The 23,476-nt window shown below is 39.1% G+C and overlaps 1 protein-coding gene across 1 annotated transcript in view; it reads right to left on the bottom strand.

Annotated features, from left to right (window-relative positions):
• ADCY1 (adenylate cyclase 1) overlaps positions 1-23,476 on the bottom strand; it is a 171,902-nt gene that overhangs the window by 104,850 nt on the left and 43,576 nt on the right. The window contains exon 5 of the mRNA XM_009285327.2: positions 6,736-6,885. Within this exon, the coding sequence (XP_009283602.1) occupies positions 6,736-6,885 (150 nt within the window). The remainder of the gene's footprint in view (positions 1-6,735; positions 6,886-23,476) is intronic.

The following is a 23,476-nucleotide window of genomic DNA, read 5'->3' as shown; positions in this document are numbered from 1 at the left end:
CCACAGGCTGCAGGGGAATCTCTGCTCCGGCGCCTGGAGCATCTCCTCCCCCTCCTTCTCCACTGACCTTGGTGTCTGCAGAGTTTTTTCTTTCACATATTCTCACTCCTCTCTCTGGCTGCTGTTGTGCAGGGTTTTTTTTTTTCCCCTGTCTTAACTATGTTCTCACAGAGGTGCCACCACCATCGCTGATTGCCTCGGCCTTGGCCAGTGGGGGTCCGTCTTGGAGCCAGCTGGCATTGGCTCTGTTGGACATGGGGGAAGCTTCTAGCAGCTTCTCACAGAAGCCATCCCTGTAGCCCCCCTGCTCCCAAAACCTTGCCACACAAACCCAATAAACTATGAGGAAAAACAAATTGCAACAAAGAGCAGTACAATACATCCCCCTGTTAGATTGAGTATTAGTGACCACATAGACTTATACTAAAAACCAAAGTTCGTATGCCCTATTTTCTTGTTTAGAAATCTGTTCAGTTGCCATAGTTCACTCCTTGTGTCAAAAAACAAAATGGCTAATAACCGATTTAATTGACATACTAACATCAGGAAGCTTTCAGGGGGTGAAATAAAGTTAAACCAAATTGTTATAGTACTGATCTGGCCTGCTGTTTTAAGTGTGGCTTTTTAAAGGCTTTTATAGTTTTTTCTATAATACCATATGTTACATTTTGCAAATTAAAGGGACGTGGATAGAGTAATACAATTACAATGCAATTAAAATATATGTACTTTGTATGATTTACAACTGTATGTTTTTTTGTGTGATATTGGGTTTCTACGCTTTGACATTTCAAGTCCAGTTGCAAGGCACCTCTCTCTTATCATACGGCTGTGTAGCCCTAAGCTTCGGTGTCCCCCTGTAACCACTCCCAGGGAAAAACCTCATCTCATCTTCAGCCAGGTGCTCAGGATAGAAGGGATGAACTACCCTTGTATGCGTCTATTACTACTAAGGATTACTGCCTATACGTTAAAAGGTTAGATTACAAGCCTCACTTATACTTGGCCAAAGTTAGGTAAGAAGAATCCCAATGGTATGCCAAACAATGCAGCTTCTGCCACTAACCGCATTCAGATGAGATGTTTATTCTGCATAAAAAGAGGTGCAATAGAGCTGTAAAATTAGAACACATTTATTTGTTTGCTATGCCCTGCCTTGCAAGGGGTAACAAGCAGTTCCTAATGGCTTCAGGTCGAAGCTGAACCCTTCCACCTGAAGGTTTGCATTTAACCTGAGTAGCCCTCAGATTTATTATTTGCTGCATTAAGGATAGACACGTGCATGACTATTGCAGGACTGGGGACTAACAGATGCTAGTCAGTGGAAAGCTTCTGGGCAATTACTGCTGTGTGGGAGAGAGAAATGTGCCTCTTCACAACTCCTTTTACCTGAGAAAGGTGGAAGACAGACCAGGGGTGCCACATAGCAGGATAAAGGTAGCCAACAGTTCAGCTCTGTGTAAGGATCTAAGCAGCCAAAGGTGGCAAATGAAGCAGAGAGCAGGACAAGTTCCCATCTCTGCTGCTGCTGCTATTTGACTAAGAGGCACTGCTGGCCAGCCTGCACAAGTGGGCGTGAAGCCCAGCAGTTCAAACTGAGAGCCTGAAATTGTAAGACTCCTTATTTTCTCTTTTCCCTGATCCTAGAAAAGAACAAATAGACTTTTGAAGGTGGACTTCCCTGTTTAAGGCTGTGGTTCGATGACACAATAAATTCAATTTTAAGCCTCCTTGTAACATAGAACACAGCGCTAATGTGGTACAGGCTCACCGGGTCTGCTAAAATTAGTTAGTCCACCTACGTTTTTTAAAGATTGCACTGGCTAGCTTTTGCAGAGGATCAGGTATCATCTCTCGCCCTGCGATTTGTGTAAAATCAGGATCACCTCCCTGTTGCACACTAGATAATTTGACAAGAACATGTTTTTGTGCCCACACGTGATCCAGATGAAATTTTTGCTGCAGGATGATTTGCTGATGCACAGAGCCAGTATGAATGATTATGGAAAGAGGGCCTGTGTTTTAATGATAAATTTCATATTTTCTTCTGCACTGCAATGAAAAAAAAAGCAAGATTCTGAGAAGAAAACATATGGGAAACATGAGAAGAACCTGATTATGCATTGATAAGCATGCTGTCAGGCACCCTAGAAATTACTTCTGCCTGAGGCTGTGCAAATAACTAATTCTTCAGTTTGGTTGCTGAACTGGAAGAAAAAAACCCCAGCAACCTGTTATCCATTACCAAAATGAAAGTCCAACATGGACTGCTTTATTCAAACATAATGTATTTTTTTCCTTTTTTCATAAATGCTTGAAATTAAACATAACGGACAAAACCACTGGAGGGTTGCTACGGGTCATCCTTTTACCCAAAGGTACAGGAGGTAGTACACATATCCAAAACGTATAATATCTAGATTAAATTGTTTTGAAGGGGGATCTGAACCCAGCAGGGAATTTGAACCCAAAACACCCTAAGCAGCACTTCAAAGTATTCTGCACTGAGACTCATGGTATCTTTTGCTGAAACCATTTCATTTTCCGTGAAAAGTTATTAATCAAATCTCTGACTCAGTGATGTTCCAGTTACTATACACAATGTTAAGGATATTGCCCTAAAATGCAGCAGACACTTGGAATGCATACACATACACACACAGACGTTTGTATGCACAATTCAGCATTGCATAAAGAGAATTTAGCTAGCTTCAAATGATCTGGTGAACATGTACGGAAGCACTGCAAAGCAACACCGAGGTGCTGGTCTATCTCCCAGAACCAGCATTACTGCAGTAGCACAGTGTCGTACTAGCAAAGAGAACCACCCTACCTCTCAGCAAAACTAATTAGACTAGCTGGAGTGCCATGCTTCTGGCCCTGAAGCTAGCCACAGAGCTGGCTGTCTCAGCCCAGTGCTTCCTAACTCCTTGTAGTTTTTAGTGCTTCCTTCAGCTTCTTATGTTAAAGCCTGTAACAAACTTAAATTTCATGCATTGTAGTGGAGTACACAACTATTTCATGAAAGATGGATGCCACCACTAAATAAATTTCTCCAGTCCCAGTGGTCTGACAGACTAAATGTGAATTCACGAATAGTTTTCAAGATAGCCAATCCCCCATTCTGGAGACTTGGCTATTCTCCAGTTGTTTTCCCACCATCATGTTCTAATTGTGAGCAAGTACAAAAGTAACATTTAGGAGGGAAGGAAAGATCTAAACAAGTTGCTTGAAAGATGGTCTTTATTCTGCAAACATATTTGCATGTAATTATGCAATTAAAAAACAGTGAAGATATCTAAGCTGTTTTTGTGGGCTTTGGAGGTTTGCATGAAGTCAAACATTTTTCCATCCTTCCTCATATGAAAACAACAGGCACTTTTCACCCTGTGCTGCAGCAAGTGCATTTCACTGATGGAAATCATATGCTTCATCTCCAAATCCAATGCATGAATATGCATAAAAATATTCTTATTGTTGGGGGGGAAACATGAGTAAGATCTGTTACAAAGTTGGCAAGACTGGGGTAGGAAATAGCTTCCACACATCAGGAGACTAAACAGGCTACAATTCTTCAGATTGGAAAGAGAGATGAGCAGGGTTATGAGAGAAGTCTACAGTGTTGTGAGTGGCATGGAAAAGGTTACTGTAGAATGATTACTCATTATTTATCACAAAACAAGACCTAGAGAGCACCCAATCAAGTCATCAGACAAGTCTAAGACAAATAAAAGGAAGTTCTGTTTCACAGAGTGCATAATTAGAGTTAAATGCACCATCACAAATCTGTGGGGAGGATAAAACTATACACATGCTGAAAGAGAGACTAGAAAAATGGAAAATGGGAGTCTACAGTGGCCCAGTTGCACTTCAAATTAAGATGGCCTCAGAATTACAATGCTAGCACTTCCTTGGAGCACGGCACCACTTCAGGAGCCGCCACACTGGGAATTAATACATGGTGAGCCACAACTTCCTTACTGATTTCCTCTGAATCAGATGGCAAGCAGCCTCAGTCAGCAGCAGATTACTTCTTTCTCTACACTGAACGTATCCCCCATTCCCCATCCCTGCTTGCTCCTTGCTTGCTCACTTGGGAAGGGGTGAAGCACTGCCTGGAGGCTGCTCTCAGTATCAGTAGGGACATCTAACGCTGGGAGCCCTCCAGGGAGCAGGGTGACAATGCCTTGCTTGCTGTATCGACAAAGGATGATCTAGAATTAATGAAGTGGACACAGAGGGATGGTGCAGTGGGAGTAAAGGGGAAGTGCTCAGGTGCTGTGACTGAGCAGGAACAGAACAAGCGCAGTTCCAGGGAACAGGACCCACCTCACAATATTTATTCTTAACTGCTTGCTCTGCAGAGGATGGTCTTGCTGCTGAGATTTATAAACAGTGAGAGAAGCAGCTTATCCTGAGTGAATGATTATAATTATTCGCTCATGGTCTAAAACTTATTTGGTTCTTGGCCTTTGCTTCTGGTGTTACTCTGGAATTGTAGTCTAACATTCAGCAACGTAACAAATGGATGATGCTACCATCGAGGCCTGTTATTTGTTGTGACCACAGTGAACAGATAACAGTGTGAACATTAAACTGAATTTTAAAATAAACAGAGTCCGTCTGCTCCCCTTCTCCCCAGCAACACTTTCAAAGCCTACTTGCAAACTCCTGCATGATGACTCCAAAAATGCTACAACACGAGATCTTTGCTCTTGCTCATAAAAATAGATTTATCAAAATTATCACGTGGAACTATTACTACAAATGCATTCCATATGAGGAGAATCACTGTAAGTAGGACACAGAGGAAGAAATCTCACTTACAGTTTCAGCTGTGGTATCTGTCTCACACAGTCAACACTTTTAACTCCAGAAGGCTGTGTATGTTCAAAAGGCAAGAGCATGTTCTTTCCTTTCCTGTTAGAGACTTGCACAGAAATACCAGGGAAAGGTTTTACCATTTTGGATTACAATTCTCAATGTAAAAGGGCTACGGTATTTAGGTCAGAGCATTTGAATGAGACAAGAAAGTCTAATGAAAAAATTCAGTCTTTTTTAACATGTAATGTTGGTACTTCAGAGAACAAAAATACAGGAATGATCACAAAAATTGAACTGGGTCAGCAATGTCTCTTTTCCTCTCAAACACTCTTGAGTGTTGCCAGCTGGAAACTTGTGCTACGTTACGCCACAGCAACTGCAGAATAATTTTGTAGCCTGTACTCATGTCTTAATTCTCACCCTGGTTTTAGAGGTATTCTAATGTAGTGTGAGAGCAGCCACAGAAAGTATTTGGGTGGTACTTTTGACAGCTAATTATCATATTTCACCACTGTATTGAGTTTTACACTGTGTTGCATAAAGTTAATTTCACAAATGTAAGAGAAAAGTGTATTCTCTTCACTGACCTGTATACTGCATTGGAAAAACATTTGCAGGACTCTCTAGGTATACTATCAACAATAATGGTACGTATGTGTAATGTTTTTGCTTTCTTGTGTTTTTATATGCATGGATAAAATATAAAATAAGACAGATTGCTAATGTGCTAACTAGAGAAACACAAAAATCAGTATTATTTTCATGTTGGATCCCAGAAGCAGGTTTTCAAAGGCACAAATGGCAGGGTTGCCTAAACCCCATGGAAATTCACTTATGACACATTTATGCCTTTGAAAATCTGCAGCTTTGGATTACAAAAGACCAGAATCAAACCTAAAGGCTTTGATCCTAATACCATTTTTACAAAGCCAGCAAAGATATGCAGTTGTTCAAAGAAGACGTCTACTTATTGCAGAGTATGTTCAGGTCATAAAAATGCATTCAGTCAATTCGTAACAGAAAGTACTTAAGGACCTGTGTTATTTCACACATAGGAATAGACTTGCTAGAGAAACTGCAAGTGAAGGGAAGTAAAAGTGTGCGAGGTACACCGATACCTTGTATAGCAAGGTTTGAATACCACTTAAGTCCTTTATTGGCATAAGTTGCCATCATTCCACAGAGGTCAATTGAGTTATATCCATGTATTCCAGCATGGCCCTCTACTATCACCTAGACAGAAAGAAAAATCTAGTCCAAACCTTACAGATTAACAGATCTTAGTAGGTTTAAGATTCAGACCTGTGAGTAACAACAGCAAGCTCCACAATATAGTGGTTTTTCTCATTGTTTCCAAATCTGTTTGGAAGACTGATTGATAAAATTGTGTGAAATAAACCATCAAACTACTAAGGTGGCTTTTGAGAAAAGGAATAGATTGTTATCACAGTTATTCATGTATATCAGTGCAGTTCCTTCTCCCCAAAACGTAGACTTTTGTTTATAGGTGTCATGAATGCAAACAGGTTATAGCACACACAGCCAGAACAGAAGTGTTTACAGCATATCTAACCCAAAAACATCCATGCAGAAAAAACCCCGGGATCTGAGATTGCAACAGTATGTTAGCTTCGCCTCAGCCCTAAAATACATCCCCTCTGGTGCTGGAGCTGACAGTAGCCGCGGGGTCAGCCTGCACCTTCTGTGTGAGCTGCAGATGAAGAGCAAAGAGTGTGCATGCACTGGGGAGGAAGAGCTGAAGCAGGTGGCGGGAGGCAGCACCCTTCCTTTGCAATGGAAACACACACATGCCCTCTCATGCACTCAGCGACAATGTCCTGACCTGTGGTTCACATAACTACAGTCATCTCAGAAGAAACAGAGAAATAGAAATAAGGCTTAGAAACTGACCTGTTTTTCATTTTCATCCTCCAGCCTCAGCCTGTCCTCAATGCAGTTCCTGGCCTGAAGGAATGCCTTCCTCTGAGCCCTTTCTGTCAAAATCCTCACAAAGACCCCATACAAATTTACACTGACAAAAAGGATTGCATTGGCCACAAGCTGTAAAAAAGAAAGAAAAATAAATTAATATTTTAAAATACAGATTTTTATTTTACATTTCTACTCAGCAAAATTAAAAAAAAAAGGCAAAAAAAAAAAAGCGCACTGTCTTTAAAAATTCTGCCTCACTAGCCATGTCACTGATACCCCTTCCCACAAACCAACTGCAGTGAAACAATTATAGCAGCTAGCCCATGTCTGGGCAAGCAATATTGCATAATACAGAACTTTGCATCTGCTGAAGTTAATTTCTCTTACGATAATCTGTAGCTTATCACTTTCATTCAGTATCAGTTCTTTCATCAGCCCATTGGCAGATCTGTCCATCTAATAAGGAAAGCAGTATCTTGACACAAATGTTCAACTGCGAGATGCCCAGAAAACCGAAATTATTTTCCTATGCCTTCGTAAAGTCGGGATATTATTGTCCCTTTTTTTTATAGTTGAGAAGCAAGGCACTGACAAAATCTGTGACTAAATCAAAATGTGTGCCTGGGTACCCCAAGCTTTCATATTGTGCCGTTTACACTTGGAAAATCTGCCTCTCTTCCCATATCTATACTATTAGCGACCATACTGTATTTTTTGAGAAATCATCGAAATTGTTGATACTATCCTGCAGCAGATCTCTCAGAAGGTGCTGAGTGCTTTCAAATGATGGCCCTTGGCACAAACCAAGCCCCACTGCAGTGTTATAAGGAGAGACAATGAATTACTTTGGAATTACTTCTATGAACAGTGCTTTAATGAAGGACACATAAATGACCCAATTGCCCTTCTGGTTCTTTTTAATGTTTTTACAATATGTGATAAAGTTAGTTACCTAAGCTAAATAACTCGACAGTGGCTTGCACACAACCTCCCTATCTAAGACATCTCACCGCATCTCTGATGTCTGAAACATGTCTTCAGATGGTAAATTCTGCAATGGAATGCAGTGTTTGTTTAGAAAGGAAGCAATAAGGCCTGTTTACCCAGTATCTTTTCAGTCTCATTCGCCATATTTACTCTAGTTACTACCACAGCATCATGATAAGGATTCACGGGACTCATAAATTCAAAAATTTCAGAAATCAGCTGGCACATAAATTGGCCAAAATTGGGTATAATAAGAGCAAAGAAAGACATTACAGCGAGTAACACAATTCATGTTAAATTCCTATGCACCTAAAATAGTTCATAAAGACCATATAACTGACATTTATTTCTTAATTCAAGGTATACATTTCAAGCTAGTACATCTCTACTGTTGCATGATCTGCTAGTGTAAATCGAAGAGGAGACCACTGCCCTTGTTTGCACTACATAATGAGTCCAGCTGTGCCAACAACACAAATTTAAAAAAAAAACAAAACCACTGACATTGTTGTAGAGGATGCTTACTGACTAACAGGACTAGGGTTGAAGGCTTGAATTCAGCCAGTATGGTAAGCAAAGATCCAAAATGACATCCGGAAACTCCCTGCTGATTTTGGAGAGCCTTCGGGAAATGTTTCACCCTACAAAAATAAGAAGGAAGTTTCTGATGTGTGTAACTAATGGCAGTATACGTCTCCATCTCCTGTGATCTCAGTATGGTGGGGAGAATTCAAAGATTCATTCTGGGTGGATTCTCCAGACCTTCACAGATTCACAAGTCCTCTAACTTTCACCTTCATACCTGGTTGTTATTAGTTAACAGGACATCAACAACAACTTCCCTGCAAACATTCTCACCAGTGCAAAATCAAAAGATACCCTGTGACAATAAAGGGAGCTATGCCTAGCATTAGTGTTTTCTTTCTCCTCAGATACCCAAAAAGAAGCAGTTATCTCACAAGAACTAACACCAGTGAAGAATGGTGTTGCGGCTTCCTCCTGAGAACTCCAAAATGCAGGTTCAGGTGTCATCAGCCAGAAGAATTTCAACCTAGGACTCTCATATATCAGTTACTCACGTCACTTCTCAGAGGTGGTAATACAGATGGTAAAACTTTGAAGATGAAAAGCAGTACATGAGCATATAATTTCATGATACAGGCTGAGCATAAACAGTCTGCAATTCCTATCCTGCTTTATTTTGCTTCATCATAGAGAACTGTTTGAGGTATACCAATTTTCAGCACAAGTTAAAGCCTACTAAAATGAAATTACTGTAGCAATTCCAGTAGAATCCTATTTTTAGAGACACGAATGTGGCCACACACACCTTATCCCTGCATTTTATCATGCTGAAGTGTAGTGACAACAGTGTATTTTAAAGCTAATTCTTAGAAGTGCAATGGAATAAAAATAGAAAGGATTTGTAAAGGCCGTATTCAAAGGCAGTAGAGAGAGCGCCCACAAAATAAACAGTCAAGACAGTTACAGACAGTCCAAATGCTTGACCTTGTCCATATACAAAACAGCTGTTAATAACACAGGGTGAAAAACTAATACTATCTTTATGCACTGATATCAGAGTGGCCCAAGACATAAATAATTACTTCTAGAGAAAATAAAAAAGAGCCAACTCAGTTTCTGGTCTTCAACTGGAAGCAGTAAAAGACCATATATTGTAACAATCTGCCAGCTGTTCTGGGACTATCGTTACGATTTCACTTAAGCAACAATGATCACCTGGACTGGGGGTAACCAGTAGGTGGGTTCCTGCAATCATGCAGCCACTTTCAGACTCAGCAGGGTAAGTAATTTTCCGACATGCTTTGAACAGTTTAAGATAAAACAGAGGCTTAGCTGTCAGCTCTGGCCTGCAGGGAATCAGGAAAAGTGATAAAGCAAGTAAAAGATTCATACATTTCAAAATGTGAGAAAAGAAAGTAGGGCAGGTTGTCTCCTGAGGTAAGAGTTCCTTCCCTCCACAACCCGCTTTCTGCTTAATTACTATTTTTTCCCCAGTTGCAACCTACATACATCCCTCTTTCTAGGTTTCTCAAATGCATGCCATTTCCTGGTCCCTTTCATTTTAATATGTAAGTATGTACCTCTATATACACACATACATACATACATAACTTACACACATTATGTGCTGTAACTCCAGGAAAGACTGAGAGACTTGCTGTTAAAATTAAGCATCTTTGAAGAGGTACTGAGGCATCCAGAACTGCTGAAATATCAAGGAATTTAATTTAAAATCATTCCTACATCATTCACTATACTACTGCTTAGTAGCAAAAAGAGTGCTCTTCAGGTTTCACCATCACCTTCTATTTACAGAACTACCAAAAGAAACAATTTACTTAATGCAACACAAAGTGACTCAAAGACATTTTTATGCTGCAACCTCTTTCAAACAGTGTTATTCTCTCATTCCATAATGAGATTACAGGTCAGCCAGAATAAAAAAAAGGGCATCAGGGTCATGAAAGCCCTTTTTTTTTTTTTTTAAATTTATTTATTGTTGTCACTGAATCTTATATTGTGCATTCTGCATACCTGCTGCACTTCAGTACCAACATCCTGAGCTTGTCTAGTCCTTAGTAGGGTACACTTTCTATCACTGGATGAACTCTGGCATGGTTCCTCGTGCTGGCTCTAGAGGGTGTTACTAAAGGCAGTCTTCCAACACAGAGAGCTAGTTCTTGTGGGCTGCCTAGTCAGTGAAGAAGGACTGGCAACACCAGCAGGTATTTCAACCAAATTTCTGTCTCTCCTGTTTTTTTCTCCATTGACTTTCTTGGGTCTCAAGTTAGTTTTGGTAGGGAACTCAAATTGTGCAATACAGCAATGCCCATCAAGGAGTGAGCAAATAAATATGGAGCTAAGAAGCATGTAACATGCACGCACATACACAGGGCTTGAAGAGTTCAATTAAAGATCTCCTTTTTTTCCCCCCAGAATGATCTCCCACTTCTTGAGTGTCCCTTGGGATTAGTTGAGGGACTCTTTGAAGAGTCTCTTGAAACTTTTCTCTCTATTCCAGATAGATTTTATTCTCCACTTTTTTTTCCTTCAAAGTAAGAATCCTCATGTGCGCATTCATGCATGCACTTGCCCTCTCTCAAACAAATGGTGAAAAATTCTTCTACGTGTTATTATTTGCCTTTTGAGAGGATTCTGCTTACTCAGCAGACTAATTCTGCTATCAGGTAAACAGTTGCATAGTAGATGGTTCAAACCTGAGGCTGATTTTCATTGTGCAGTAGCTTTCTGTTTGTCTGACAAAATTGCCTCATAGAAAAATGTGGCTATTTCATAAAGGTGTAAATGACTTCTGGATCACTCGAAGACTTTTTTATAAAGTGGCATTCATGTGGATGGATATTGAAATACCCAACTGAAGTAGACTAAATGAGAAATATAAATTACCAGAGAAGAAAAATTCAGGAGACTCCCTCAGAACTTCATTGTGCTTTCTAAAAGCTGGGATTGTGGTGTGAATGGGACTGAGACGGGATTTCAATAGTTACCACTCCCAGGATTATAATTTAGTGGCTAATATCAATATTCGATTTATTCTCAGCAGCATGAGTTCTCACAATATCCCATGAAGTAGAGAAGAGTGGAATATGTAGGAAATGTGGCGAGCATCTCCAGGTGAAGGTTGAAATTTGCAGAAAAGACAAGACCAATGCAGTTTGTCTTAACCCTCAGATACCTGATAAGATGAGAGGTATGCAGGGCCTGAATTCTACTTCCAGTTTTCTCTATTAATTGAATTTTACTGCAAGTAATTTCTGTGCCACTATTGTTGTTCCTGTTATGAAGACAATGTAACATTTACTCATTCTGTCAAAATACTTTGAGATATGGCAATGAAATGCATTATTGTAAAATATGAATGTCTATTGTGAGGCATGCCTCTAAGGAGTGAGTCATAAACAGCTTACCAAAAGTCAGTGCTTCCACCATTAAAACCCTTGAAGAGCAAGGCAAGACTGTGCTGTTTATGAAAATCGTTGATATCATGAACAAGACCTTTTACAAGCTTAAACAAAAATCGTTTCTCTTTTTCTTGTTATTGAAAATGTTACCATTAGATCAGTGCTTTATTTACAGCACAAGACTGCATAAAAGCGAATGCACAACTGCCTCTTGATCCTGACATGGTTTTGTTAAGTTTAGTAATTCACTTAATCAACTCACTTCACAGCCTTTTGAGAACACTTAATTACTACATCTGCTCCCTCCGTTTGCTGAAGTGGCATAACACAGGATCAGAGAACATCTCCTTAGTTCCTGACTGCATCCCAAAAAGCACACCCTCCTACCAGAGAAGACAGCCAAACAAATTTTCCCATTTTGAATAAACGTCCCTCTCTTATTTTTGTTAAGTTTTTGTCCTAACTGGTTTATGCCACACACTAAGAAAATATTGTTCTGCCTTGCTATTCTCCGTGGTTTCTGTCTTCATTCGCACTGCTCCTGAATCTACAGCATACTCTAAGAGGGGATTAGTGACTAGTTATTTCAGTGATAACGTGTTGAATGAGAGCAGATGTCACTGTTGAGGAAGAGACAGTAGCACTGGGGTATCTACAACATACAAGTGAAAAGAGACTTTTAGGATATCTAGAATGCTATGTCCATTAACCACAGTCATTTTTTTGACGTGTACATGCACAACGTGTAATTGCAGAAATCACTCTGTCTCGGTTTCTGTCTTCATTCGCACTGCTCCTGAATCTACAGCATACTCTAAGAGGGGATTAGTGACTAGTTATTTCAGTGATAACGTGTTGAATGAGAGCAGATGTCACTGTTGAGGAAGAGACAGTAGCACTGGGGTATCTACAACATACAAGTGAAAAGAGACTTTTAGGATATCTAGAATGCTATGTCCATTAACCACAGTCATTTTTTTGACGTGTACATGCACAACGTGTAATTGCAGAAATCTACTCTGTCTCTCCCTCTGTTTGCATACTTGTTTAACCAAAGTACAAGACACAATTTATAACCACTGTTTAAAATACATGCCATAAATCTTTCTAAAAAATGCCCTCTGCAAAAGTAGAGTCATCAAGAGCCATCGAGCTCCCCAGTGTTAAAAAGTTCATTTGTTGCATCTTTCTCAGAAGGACACATCCTTTTAATGTGGAAACACGCACTGGGAGAACAGTTAGTGCACCTCCCTCTCACATTATACACCGTTGGCCGTTTATTTGGTGTTGGAAGCACTTACCTCTGAGATTAAGTAGCAGAGAATTATGATGGAATATGAGAACCAGAGCTGATTGAATCATAAATTTTGAATCCTAAACCTTACGTAGTACTGCAGCTTAAAAACATTCTGATAAAGATATCTGTGATTACCTAAGATACCAAATATCTGTTTTGCTGAAGTCCCAGAGTGTCAACTGCCTGCCCATCAATACTCTCACTCAGGTGTGTGACATGAATCTATGACATTAATTCAGGCTCCTATTTTTGCGCTTCTGAGCTGTTGTGCCTTTCTTAATGAATTTCTGAAAGGAACTCACAATTCCATCATTTTTACCTTTCACATTAGCAACAAATTAAATCTTTGTTTTGATGTACCAAGACTTCTGGATCTTTTATTTTTTACTTGTTAGGAACACAGAAAGAAGTACTTATGCACAAGAACTTTTGTTCTTATCTGCATTTTTTTAAATAAAAAAGAAAGGCAGCTGATTTTTAGGGAATAGGAAAAATACCAGACAGAGGACTTACAGGTAATATACAACAAAGCACCGATATATGAAATTTTAGAAATAAGAAATAAAGGACTGGATGGAAAATACTGCAAGCAGCATACACGCTGAAATACCTTCAAGCATAACTTCTCAATCACTTCAAACCATTCCAAATAATGAATGACTTCATAAAAGCTGTATTTTTGAAAAAAAAAAAGGACCTAAACACATAGCAGTAGTCTATTAGAAATGGTTGGTGCAACTGCAACAGTAATATCTGAAACTTGCCAAGTATAGCACTGGGCTGTTGCACTTCAGAAATTCAAAAAAGCAGTAAGAAAAATGCCCTGATTTGTCTCCATCCAAAGCTTGTTTTTATACATAATTTGTGTGTACTGATACACACTAGTGAGTTGGTTCTTGACAGCGTGTGAACAATATTAATTATTCTCATGGTTTCATATTTGTATCCATTAAGCCCAGTTGAGGTTAGTATCAGCAATCTTTGCATATATCAAACAAGACCTTACAGATAGGTGATTGGAGGTTACTTTTACATAAGGCAACAAACTCTGTCCAAAGCCCACAGAAGTGCTGGGGCTATTGCAGACAGAAGACAATATCTGAAGAATATTACATGTGAAGCAAAAATAATTTCACAGTCATCCATACTAATCAGTCAAGTCTAGGTACACAAGAGAACTGGCAGATCTCCACGGTTTTTCACTATACGAGAGGCTATGAATGCCTCTCAGGTAAGATATGAGAGAGATGATATCTCAGCTGTAGCTTTCTCTTGCTGTTATATTATGGCACTCCAGAGTGTGTAACAGGTTCACAGCAGAACATATACCTTAAACATAATAATATGGTCTCAGTCACTTCTATCTGTGGAAAGCTGACACAATGAGCTACCCAGAAAAAAGTCAAAATATTCTTGCTAACTGGCTTACATGTCACATCCCACAAATTCATTTGTGCTGAGGAGAGGCAAATGTCACTTATATTTCTTTCCTGATGTAGCTGTTGCATTCTTTTACAGCGTATTGTAAGTCACCATAGAATAAATAGGTCCTCAGTTCTTCTGTGGTTTTGAGGTGGGTTGTTATGGTTTGGGTTTTTTTGGACATTGCAACTGTTCCCAAGCATTATGAGTAGCTGCTATCTATCACAAAAGACTTGGAATATGTTGCCAAAGCCACTTGAAATCATTTCTATAGAAATTATGACCAATATTTTTATTTGTTTGTGCATGTTATTTACTTGCTTGACAGAGTCCAGGTGATCAGCCCTTGAAGCTGCTCTACATCAACCAAAAATCTGCAGCTTTCTCCCCTTTTCCTATTAGTTAGTATAATGCCATGTTGTGCAATTAGAGCATTGTACAGTAATCTGTTGTCCACAATTTTTTTGCATTTGCTGTATGCAACACGTGATTCCTTTCTAGTATTTGTTCCCCCACAAGAATCCATCTGAAAATCTTAATACTTTTTAAGCTGCAGTAATTAAATACATAAAAATAAAGACTTGCGGGGATACACAATCCAAGCTAGTTTGAAACCTTTGATGGGACTATAGTTGCTAGGTGACTGGATCTTCAGATCTTAAATGCAATTTTTCTTCATTTGAGTCCTGGGCATGGCTGAGAAACAGCGTGTAGCAGCCTCAGTCTGGCGCCTGGCTGCTGTAGACAGGAAGCATTTCTTATCTAGTGTACAGCTCTTAGACTACAGAGACACAAAATGAGGCCGTGGCTTCAGTTCAGCAAGGGGCACCACATTTTCAGATTGCTCCTGTAAAAACCCAGGAGGAAGACTGCCCAGTCTGAGTGGGACAGCCTCCTTCCCAGGCTCCCAGCCGTGCTCCTTTTGCAGCCCACTGTGAACTCGCTGTTGTCTCATGCTCCTGTGGCATGATTTGGTTATATCCATAAAACGTACTCCACAGTGTGCTTCTTATGGGATCTGGCTTACTGAAGACTGATAGCTATGCGCTGAGCTCCTGCATGTTCTGGCAGCTGGAACACGCTTCCAGCTTTTAACTCAGGACCTCTCACTCGTCAGCTTTAGTTTAGTTGTCAAAGTGTTTTCTGTAAAAATTCAAAAGTGCTCTACAAAGCTTTGCCAATAAACAAGTGCTAGTGAGGAGGGTTCATTCCGCTGGCCAGTGACGGAGCTGGTGACAAAACATGGGTCTTCCAAGTCCTGGCTCTGTTCTCCAGTGGTTCAAGCTCGGTCTTGTCAAGCCTAGGAACTGTGCTGCTGGCGACAAAGTAGTATCTCCAAGGCTTATTATACATGCTGCACAGACACTGCAACATCTATTTGGTACTGAAACGGCACTCTCCTGTGCTGTACACAGGCTACTTCCAAAGAGGGCTTGAATTTTGCTCCTGGGAGGTTGGGTGCATAAAACCTAGGAAATGCAACACCCATGCTTAAAACCTCTAAGTGCCTTTTTTGAATTTAACTTCAGGGGACTTTCTTAAGATCTGGGGGACAGCCATGGATACAACCAGGTTCCCAAGTCAGTGTATGTCAGTTAGGTATGATCACAGGCATATCACAGATAAGAAAATAAACACAGGTTAAGTTCAAGCAGCTGTCCAAATATTACACTGTAATGAACTCATCATTAGGAAATCATGCTGAAATGCATTACTTAGGGTCCTATATAGCAAATTCAAGTCATTTTTGGTGACCCAAGCTGTGTCAGGTACACATTTTTCATTTCAAGCATGGGACCTCGTATTTATTTTATGCCACTGAAAAAAGTTTGCCCCAAAGATGTCAAGAAGTATACAGAAGTCTTATAACAAGTCAGCTGCAAATTAAATTGAATGACTAACCTGTGAGGCCTTGGGTCTCACTCACTGCCGAAACACCTGGCCCTTTTCCAGATGAATGAAGGCAACCGGAGATAAAGAGAGGAAAAAGTGTGTATGCTGTTGCTCTGGCTGCCTGTGTACTGCTAAGTGAAAACATGACTGCATTAGTACTAAACTGATCTCAGTCGGTTTCCCTTTCCACCAGAAGGATTGCCTGCTAGACCTGACAAATGTCCTCTTGTATATCTTTTCTCTTTTTTTCCTCTCCATGCAGATATTTGAAGCAGTTGGTGAATGATGTCACTTCTGGTCAAATGTCCTGAAAAGATGAAAGTGTTTGCCTTGAGGAAACTATGTTCTATTACATGGAGCCCGTTTACTTTTCTCCTATTGTGCTTTACAACTTGCAAGAGCTGTCTCTGCAGATAATAAGATTTTCGCTCTGCAGGGTCATTTGAGCCATGGTATCTTCTGTCAGTGTTGGCACTTGAGAGCTTTAATACTGTCAAAGTTGCAAAGGAGCAATTTAAGCAGAAGAGAGAGAGAATGCTAGCCATTTTCTTGTTCAACTTTGAAAATTATTTTTGCAAAGAGAAACCAGCTATACAGTATGTCACTAAGCAACTGATCAAACAAGAAATTCAGGGAAGATTTTAAAAAAATATTTCCGGTCACATTTGCACTCGAGAGACTTATTAGGAAAACAAGAGGATATACCTCTGTTTAATGATTCTATGTAACAATTGAATTCATCAGTCAATGATTTCAAGAGAAGCCAAAGAAATTCTAAAGATTTAGGACCAAAGGACCAATCTCTACTCATTTTCAATTAGTGATCCTAAAAATCAAGTTTGTTGTTAGAATCAGTACTCTGTATGATTAAAAATAGTCTGAGTATGCTAAAAAATAGAGACATGATTCCATGGTTGGGAATTTGGGTAGTGTTCCAAACTGATTCATACAAACCTCGTTGCTGGATCAGGACCTTAGAAAGAACAATATGCCAATTTTGTGAGCAATAGGATGCTTTTAAAGACATATCATGAGAGCACATGACTAATAACTTCTTGGGTTGTATGATCTTCTTGTTGTGTGTAGGTTTTCTGGTTCTGTTTTAATGTAACGTCATTTGAATACAAAAGAATTATTTTGGAAAAAACTCACAATATTGTGAATGCCAAGCATTTAAAAACACTGAGCTGAACTACAGAAATAAAGCAAAGTGTTAAATCACAAAGCTGGAGGAGGGTAAGAGATAACAAGACATAAATCAAGTATGTTTTTGGAAGAGAAGGAATAAATGGGCATAAAGGGAAAATAAAAAAAGAAGAAAAATAATGATAAAAATGGAACTGAAACATGCCTACTCTGAGCAGAAAAGAAGAGCAAAAGAATAACAAGGGGGCTAGAATTACAGCTATAATGCCAAATTTAGAGAAAATTTAGCACAATCTTGAAGACTGTGCTAAATTTTTTTTTCTTTCTCTTTTGCCAATGTCATATTTTGTTCTACCTCGTTAGAGAGGGGTTTGTGGTTTTTTTTATTTGAGCTGAACTACAGAAATAAAGCAAAGTGTTAAATCACAAAGCTGGAGGAGGGTAAGAGATAACAAGACATAAATCAAGTATGTTTTTGGAAGAGAAGGAATAAATGGGCATAAAGGGAAAATAAAAAAAGAAGAAAAATAGATATAAAAATGGAACTGAAACATGCCTACTCTGAGCAGAAAAGAAGAGCAAAAGAATAACAAGGGCTAGAATATTACAGCTATAATGCCAAATTTAGAGAAAATTTAGCACAATCTTGAAGACTGTGCTAAATTTTTTTTTCTTTCTCTTTTGCCAATGTCATATTTTGTTCTACCTCGTTAGAGAGGGGTTTGTGGTTTTTTTTATTTGAATGAAAGAGATGATAGGTAAGGATCATGGACTGCTATTCTTTGAATAGTGAATGAGGTGCCTTTGTGGGATTTTTTTTTGCTCCTATAGCTACCAAAATACTCAGAAACTCATCCCAACTTTCATTTAAACAATGAAAGTCCTCCTTCCTACAAACTGTCTGGTGCGTCTGTTTTATGCTTTGAATGTCTTGTCAGTTCTGGTTAGCTTAAGGCTGTCCATCAAATTAAGAATGTGCAATCTTAAGAGAAATGGTGCTATTTCCATGTACATATTATAAGAGATTGCAAACAGCAGAATTTTATGCCCTGGAAAAGACAAGAGTGGGATTTAAATGAGTTATTGAGAATTCTGAGAATTACAGAGGAAAACAAAACACATCAGTAATTTCTTATTCTGCTTCAAAACAAATGAGACAGGGGAGACAATATGTTAAGCCCCAAAGCAAGCTGTTCACTGGTAAAAAAATAGTAAGAGTCAATTGCAACTACTGTAAGATGTCATATTATGTCATATTACATCTTTCTTAACTGTACACAAATCCCCTCTTAAGTGTTTGCTGACTGCACTTTTTTTTTGCACAAAGAAATGAAGAAATAAGTATGGAATAGGACATGTACTCTTCTGTGCTGTATTTTTCCTTTCTTCTGCTGTGGGCTCTGCATGTTCTTTGACCCCAAAGATGCAAGACAAATCAAGGACTGCATTTGACTAAGTTTACAACAGCAAGAAAAATGCCGAACAGGTGTGGACTTGCAGCTAGAAAGAGGTGGTGCTCAGGATGCCCACACTATGTGCATTTTGGGAGAGAGTACCCTGGATCAGCTCTAGCTTGGTCCTGTGGACCGAACACCAGTTAGCCCACTTTCCACTGAAGTCTCTGGTCTTAAAGGCACAAGATGCATTACCAGAACACAGACAAGAGATTCAGGCTTTTTCTTTCTTTTCCCCCAATACAGCAAAAATTAGAGATTACTTTTTTGAAATGATCCACTACCCTGTAAGTCTCAAAGGTCTTGTATCATAAAGACCGCACAGGTACAGGAAAAGATGGCACTCACATCACAGAGATATGTGCTGAATCATGCTAAGTGTAAATGTGTATAAAAGGGGCTCATAATAAAAGCAAATATAGCACTGTTGATTTTACTATATGTATATGAGCAAGCTAAATATATACAAAAGTCTGGCAGATGCTTATTACTCCATGGCAAAGCTTTGCTACCTACAGAAAGATTAAAATATTAATCACCTATTCATTCAATAACTTGTCAACCATTTTAGTATTTTCTAATGTCTCCTGATAATAGTAGTCTCCTGAAATCAGTAGTTCCTAAATCATTATAGGATGATGTCAGAAACAATCCTCGAAATTACAAGTCTATAAGAGGGGATTTAAAAATGAGATATGTGGTATTAAATTAAAGCTTCATAATAACTGTGCAGGTATTTAGAATTATTTAGACCAGAAATGTAAGTAAGAAAATATAATTTCACAGTACACTACAACTTCTCAATTTTTCTCCTTTTTTTCCCTTTCTGTACTTATGAATAAAAATAGATGTGAAACATACATTCTTGCAACAACAGCATAATACTAGTTATATTCATTTTTATGACTCTGTAAAGAATTGTACATATTAGGTTATGCTAATGAATAGTTTTCTTTATCATTGTTAACACTTTTTTTATGTAAGTTTCTGATGTGAAGATAACAATAATAAAATTAAAAAAACCTTCTATGTCAAATCCTTCAAAAATTTTCTTGGCCAGGTTCTGATGCACTGAGTATCTCTTGGGTGATTGCCCCAAATGCTCTGATGAAGTATCCATGTTAGCTGTTCACAAACGCTTTTCTAAGAAATCCTAACAACTTACACAAACGAATTCATTAGATAGTTCTCCTGCCTTCAAAACTAAATACCAGTGATCTGATCCTAATTCCCTCAATGAAGTAATCTGAAACACTTCTTAAAAGAACATGGCGTCAAACACTGCGTCATGGGGTACTTGAAAGTTGAGGTGATAGCACAAGTTCACTGAAGATCTTTAAAAAAAGGTGGTGTTGAATTAGTAATTTTGGAACAGGATGAGTTTTTGCAAGCAGGATGAACTTCATAGAAATAAAAAATGGGTCAAAAGAAAACGAAGAACTGAGGAGTTTTGACAAGGTGGAAGATCACACAGTTCAAGAGTACACATCCTTTGCAGGTGAAGTAACAAAAGATTACTTAGACTAAGGACAGCTGCAGGGGGAAACAACAAAGAAGAGCTTGAACCAGTGAAGTCCCATCTAAACAGAGCATAGAAAGTAGGTAGTCAGACCAAATGGGTATGTGCTTGTATACCAATACAGAAGGGGGAACTGGGATGAACTAGAATGGAATACTGAATGAGAAATATCATATTAGAAGGATACTAGAAAGAAAATAATCAGTGGGGCACTGTATTTCCAAGGTGCAAAATACATGGGGAAAAAACAAGAGACAAGGTCACAGGGGTAGTGCTATGCATTAAAGGAAGCAGGCAGACCAACGAGGTGGTTAAATTAACTGTATTGAGATGTAACAGAATCTCCATGGATTAAAATTTGATACTTATGTAGGAAAAGCATATTAATAGGGCAATACTATCACAGCCTGAGGAGGATGGAAAGAGGGACTATGGTTCACCTGGGAGCTCTGAGAGAGGCTGTTGCTGCAGAATACAGACTAAAGGGAGGCTCCCGTCATTCCCATGCAGACTCAGTAACTATTACACTGGACCATGAAACTAAGACAAACTTTTAGATCCCATAAATGACTGCTTCCTGAAGCAGCTAAATGGGGAACTAACAGGAGGAGAAATACTCCTGAATGTTTTTCTGACCTCTTTCCTAATACCTGGTTCAAAATGTAACCATCAAAGTACAAGTAAGCACAAATTACTTAGAGATACCCTTTCAGGGGAAAAAGAAAAAAGAACCCCCCCCAAAAACCAAAACAAACAGAAAATCTGCAGTAGTGTGTGATTCCAGAAGGAATTGTTCTTTATAAGGAACATATCAGGGAATCTCTCTTAGATTGAATTATCTGTAAAACAGGTTCTAAAACAAATCCCCAAACGAGGGGGATCAGATTGCCAGGACCAGGCCATATTCTGCTAGCCATTCCTACAAAACTTCAGTGTGACATTACTGAACTATGGCTTTTATATTGGGCAAAGTGGTAAAAACTATGAAAAACAACAGCATCTGTAGAAAAAGCATAGTTGGGGAAAAGTGAATACAGTGTTTTTAGAGGAAAGGCATGTCTGTGAACGAAGTCTGTCTCAGTAGGTATTTTTATTTAAAAATTAATCTGAACTAACACAAGCACCAATCACAGGAACACTACTTCTGTTCTCTTTTCGGGGTCTCCAGCAACTTCTAGCAGTATTTTTCAGTAAGTCCAAATGCCAGCTAAAACACTAGTAAGAGACAAAATCCATGACGTTCATTCAAAGTTCTGACAACTTTAGAGATACAACCCTACTCTTTACATTGAGACATAACGATTGCCCCAGTGCAACTATTTTGACTACCACTAAAACCCAAAATGCATTGTCTATAATCAGTGGACTAAATTCTGCCAGTAGTCACTTCACACAATCTGGTTCACTTGCGTATCTACATGAAAGTCAGAATGATAGCCTGCTTTCTGCCTTAATATCTTAGGCTTCCACAATGTAATCTAAAGACTTAGTTATTGCAGCTATGTCACTATTGCCAGCCAACCTACATATCTCTAATATTTTGAAATTTATTTTAAATTCTGTGTTGTGTACTGTTGCATTTGCTATATTTCTTTCAACATGCTTTGGCATGTTGAAAGAAACCCATTTCTTTAAAATAAGCAGATTTTCATATTGAGTAACTAAAGGGTCTATTTTTATAGTCAGAATTAACTAAGCACAAGAACTGAAGCAAGGACTGAGATTAAAGTTTTAGGAAGAGCTCTAAATAATTTTATACATGTTAATATATGTTTGTAATTGTGTTCATATTATATAAATTGTATACAATTCTACCCTTAGAGACCTATGCTGATAGGAACATTGATGAGACATTTTTCCAGTGTAAGACACTGCACACTGCACAATTAGTTCAGTGTAGGAAATATACCAAGTAATTACATTTTTGCCTGCCTAAGTTACCCCTGTAGGTTCAGCTGATTACAGGCATCTGCCAGCTGTTTAGCAGCTACTGTGTTTCACCTCGAGTAGTGGCTGTTCAGCAATGCAGTAGTCAAAATAATTCCTGTAATAAGGAATAAAAAATAAGTCTGTAAAGTCGCACCATGCTTTCGAACGGACCAATATATGTAAAAACCTAACTTATCATCTGTACAATTGCACAATTAATGAAACCTATCTGTTGCTGTCTCCAGTAATAAAACATCATGCAGCAACAACTCTGTTAGAGCTCACCACTGCAGTCCTTTGAGTTACTGGTAGGGAATACCATTGGGTTCTCCGGGTTTTTTTTACTAAGTAGTGCATGCACAATATGGCAGAGCATTTTGAATAATCAAGACAAGACTACTGACAGGAGTAGGATACAAGTGTAAGTAAGTGGATCAATAGTTTGATCTAGCAATGCAATTTTTTGGCAAAAGACATTGCATAATTTAATGAGTCAGTTTATTTAGGGAGTTAGACTTCTTTGCACAGTCCAAATAGAAAACCAGTCACCTAACACCCTTCAAAGGCATATGTCCTAAGGTTGACCAGTGCTTGTACATCTCCTGAGCACAGCACAGTGCTGCAAAGACAACACCAGCTGAGCTCTGAAACCCCTCTATCCACAACAGTGCGGTCTCTCTGCCAGGGAGACTTGAAACTCTCTCTTAAGAGAGAGTGCAGTGCTGTGCTATTGTGGCCATATTGCTTCTGGTTGTAGTGCTTGAATGGATTCTGTAAGCTCCTCATTAGTGCTGCTACATATGCACTAAATGGGGAGTGGGAGGCAGGAGGCACCAAGGCAGCTTGAGCCAGCTGAAGCAGAGATGGCCGTGATGCTACTTTCCCTTCTGATGACTCTTGTTCCTATCCTGTATGTTAGGGAGTGTTTTGATTGTATAGAGCTCAACGATTGTGATGATGGTACGGTTGAGTGTCTATGGGTAAGGATGAGGGGGAAGGCCAACGAGGCAGATATCCTGCTGGGAGTCTGTTATAGCCCACCCAACCAGGATGAAGGGGCGGATGAAGCGTTCTATAAGCGGCTGGCAGAAGTCTCTCAATCGCTAGCCCTTGTTCTCGTGGGGGA

The sequence above is a fragment of the Aptenodytes forsteri genome, unplaced genomic scaffold (assembly GCF_000699145.1).
Source record: "Aptenodytes forsteri isolate BGI_AS27 unplaced genomic scaffold, ASM69914v1 Scaffold44, whole genome shotgun sequence".
Lineage (NCBI taxonomy): Eukaryota > Metazoa > Chordata > Aves > Sphenisciformes > Spheniscidae > Aptenodytes > Aptenodytes forsteri.
The sequence above is the reverse complement of the archived record's forward strand: the minus strand, read 5'-3'. Positions and strand labels throughout refer to the sequence as shown.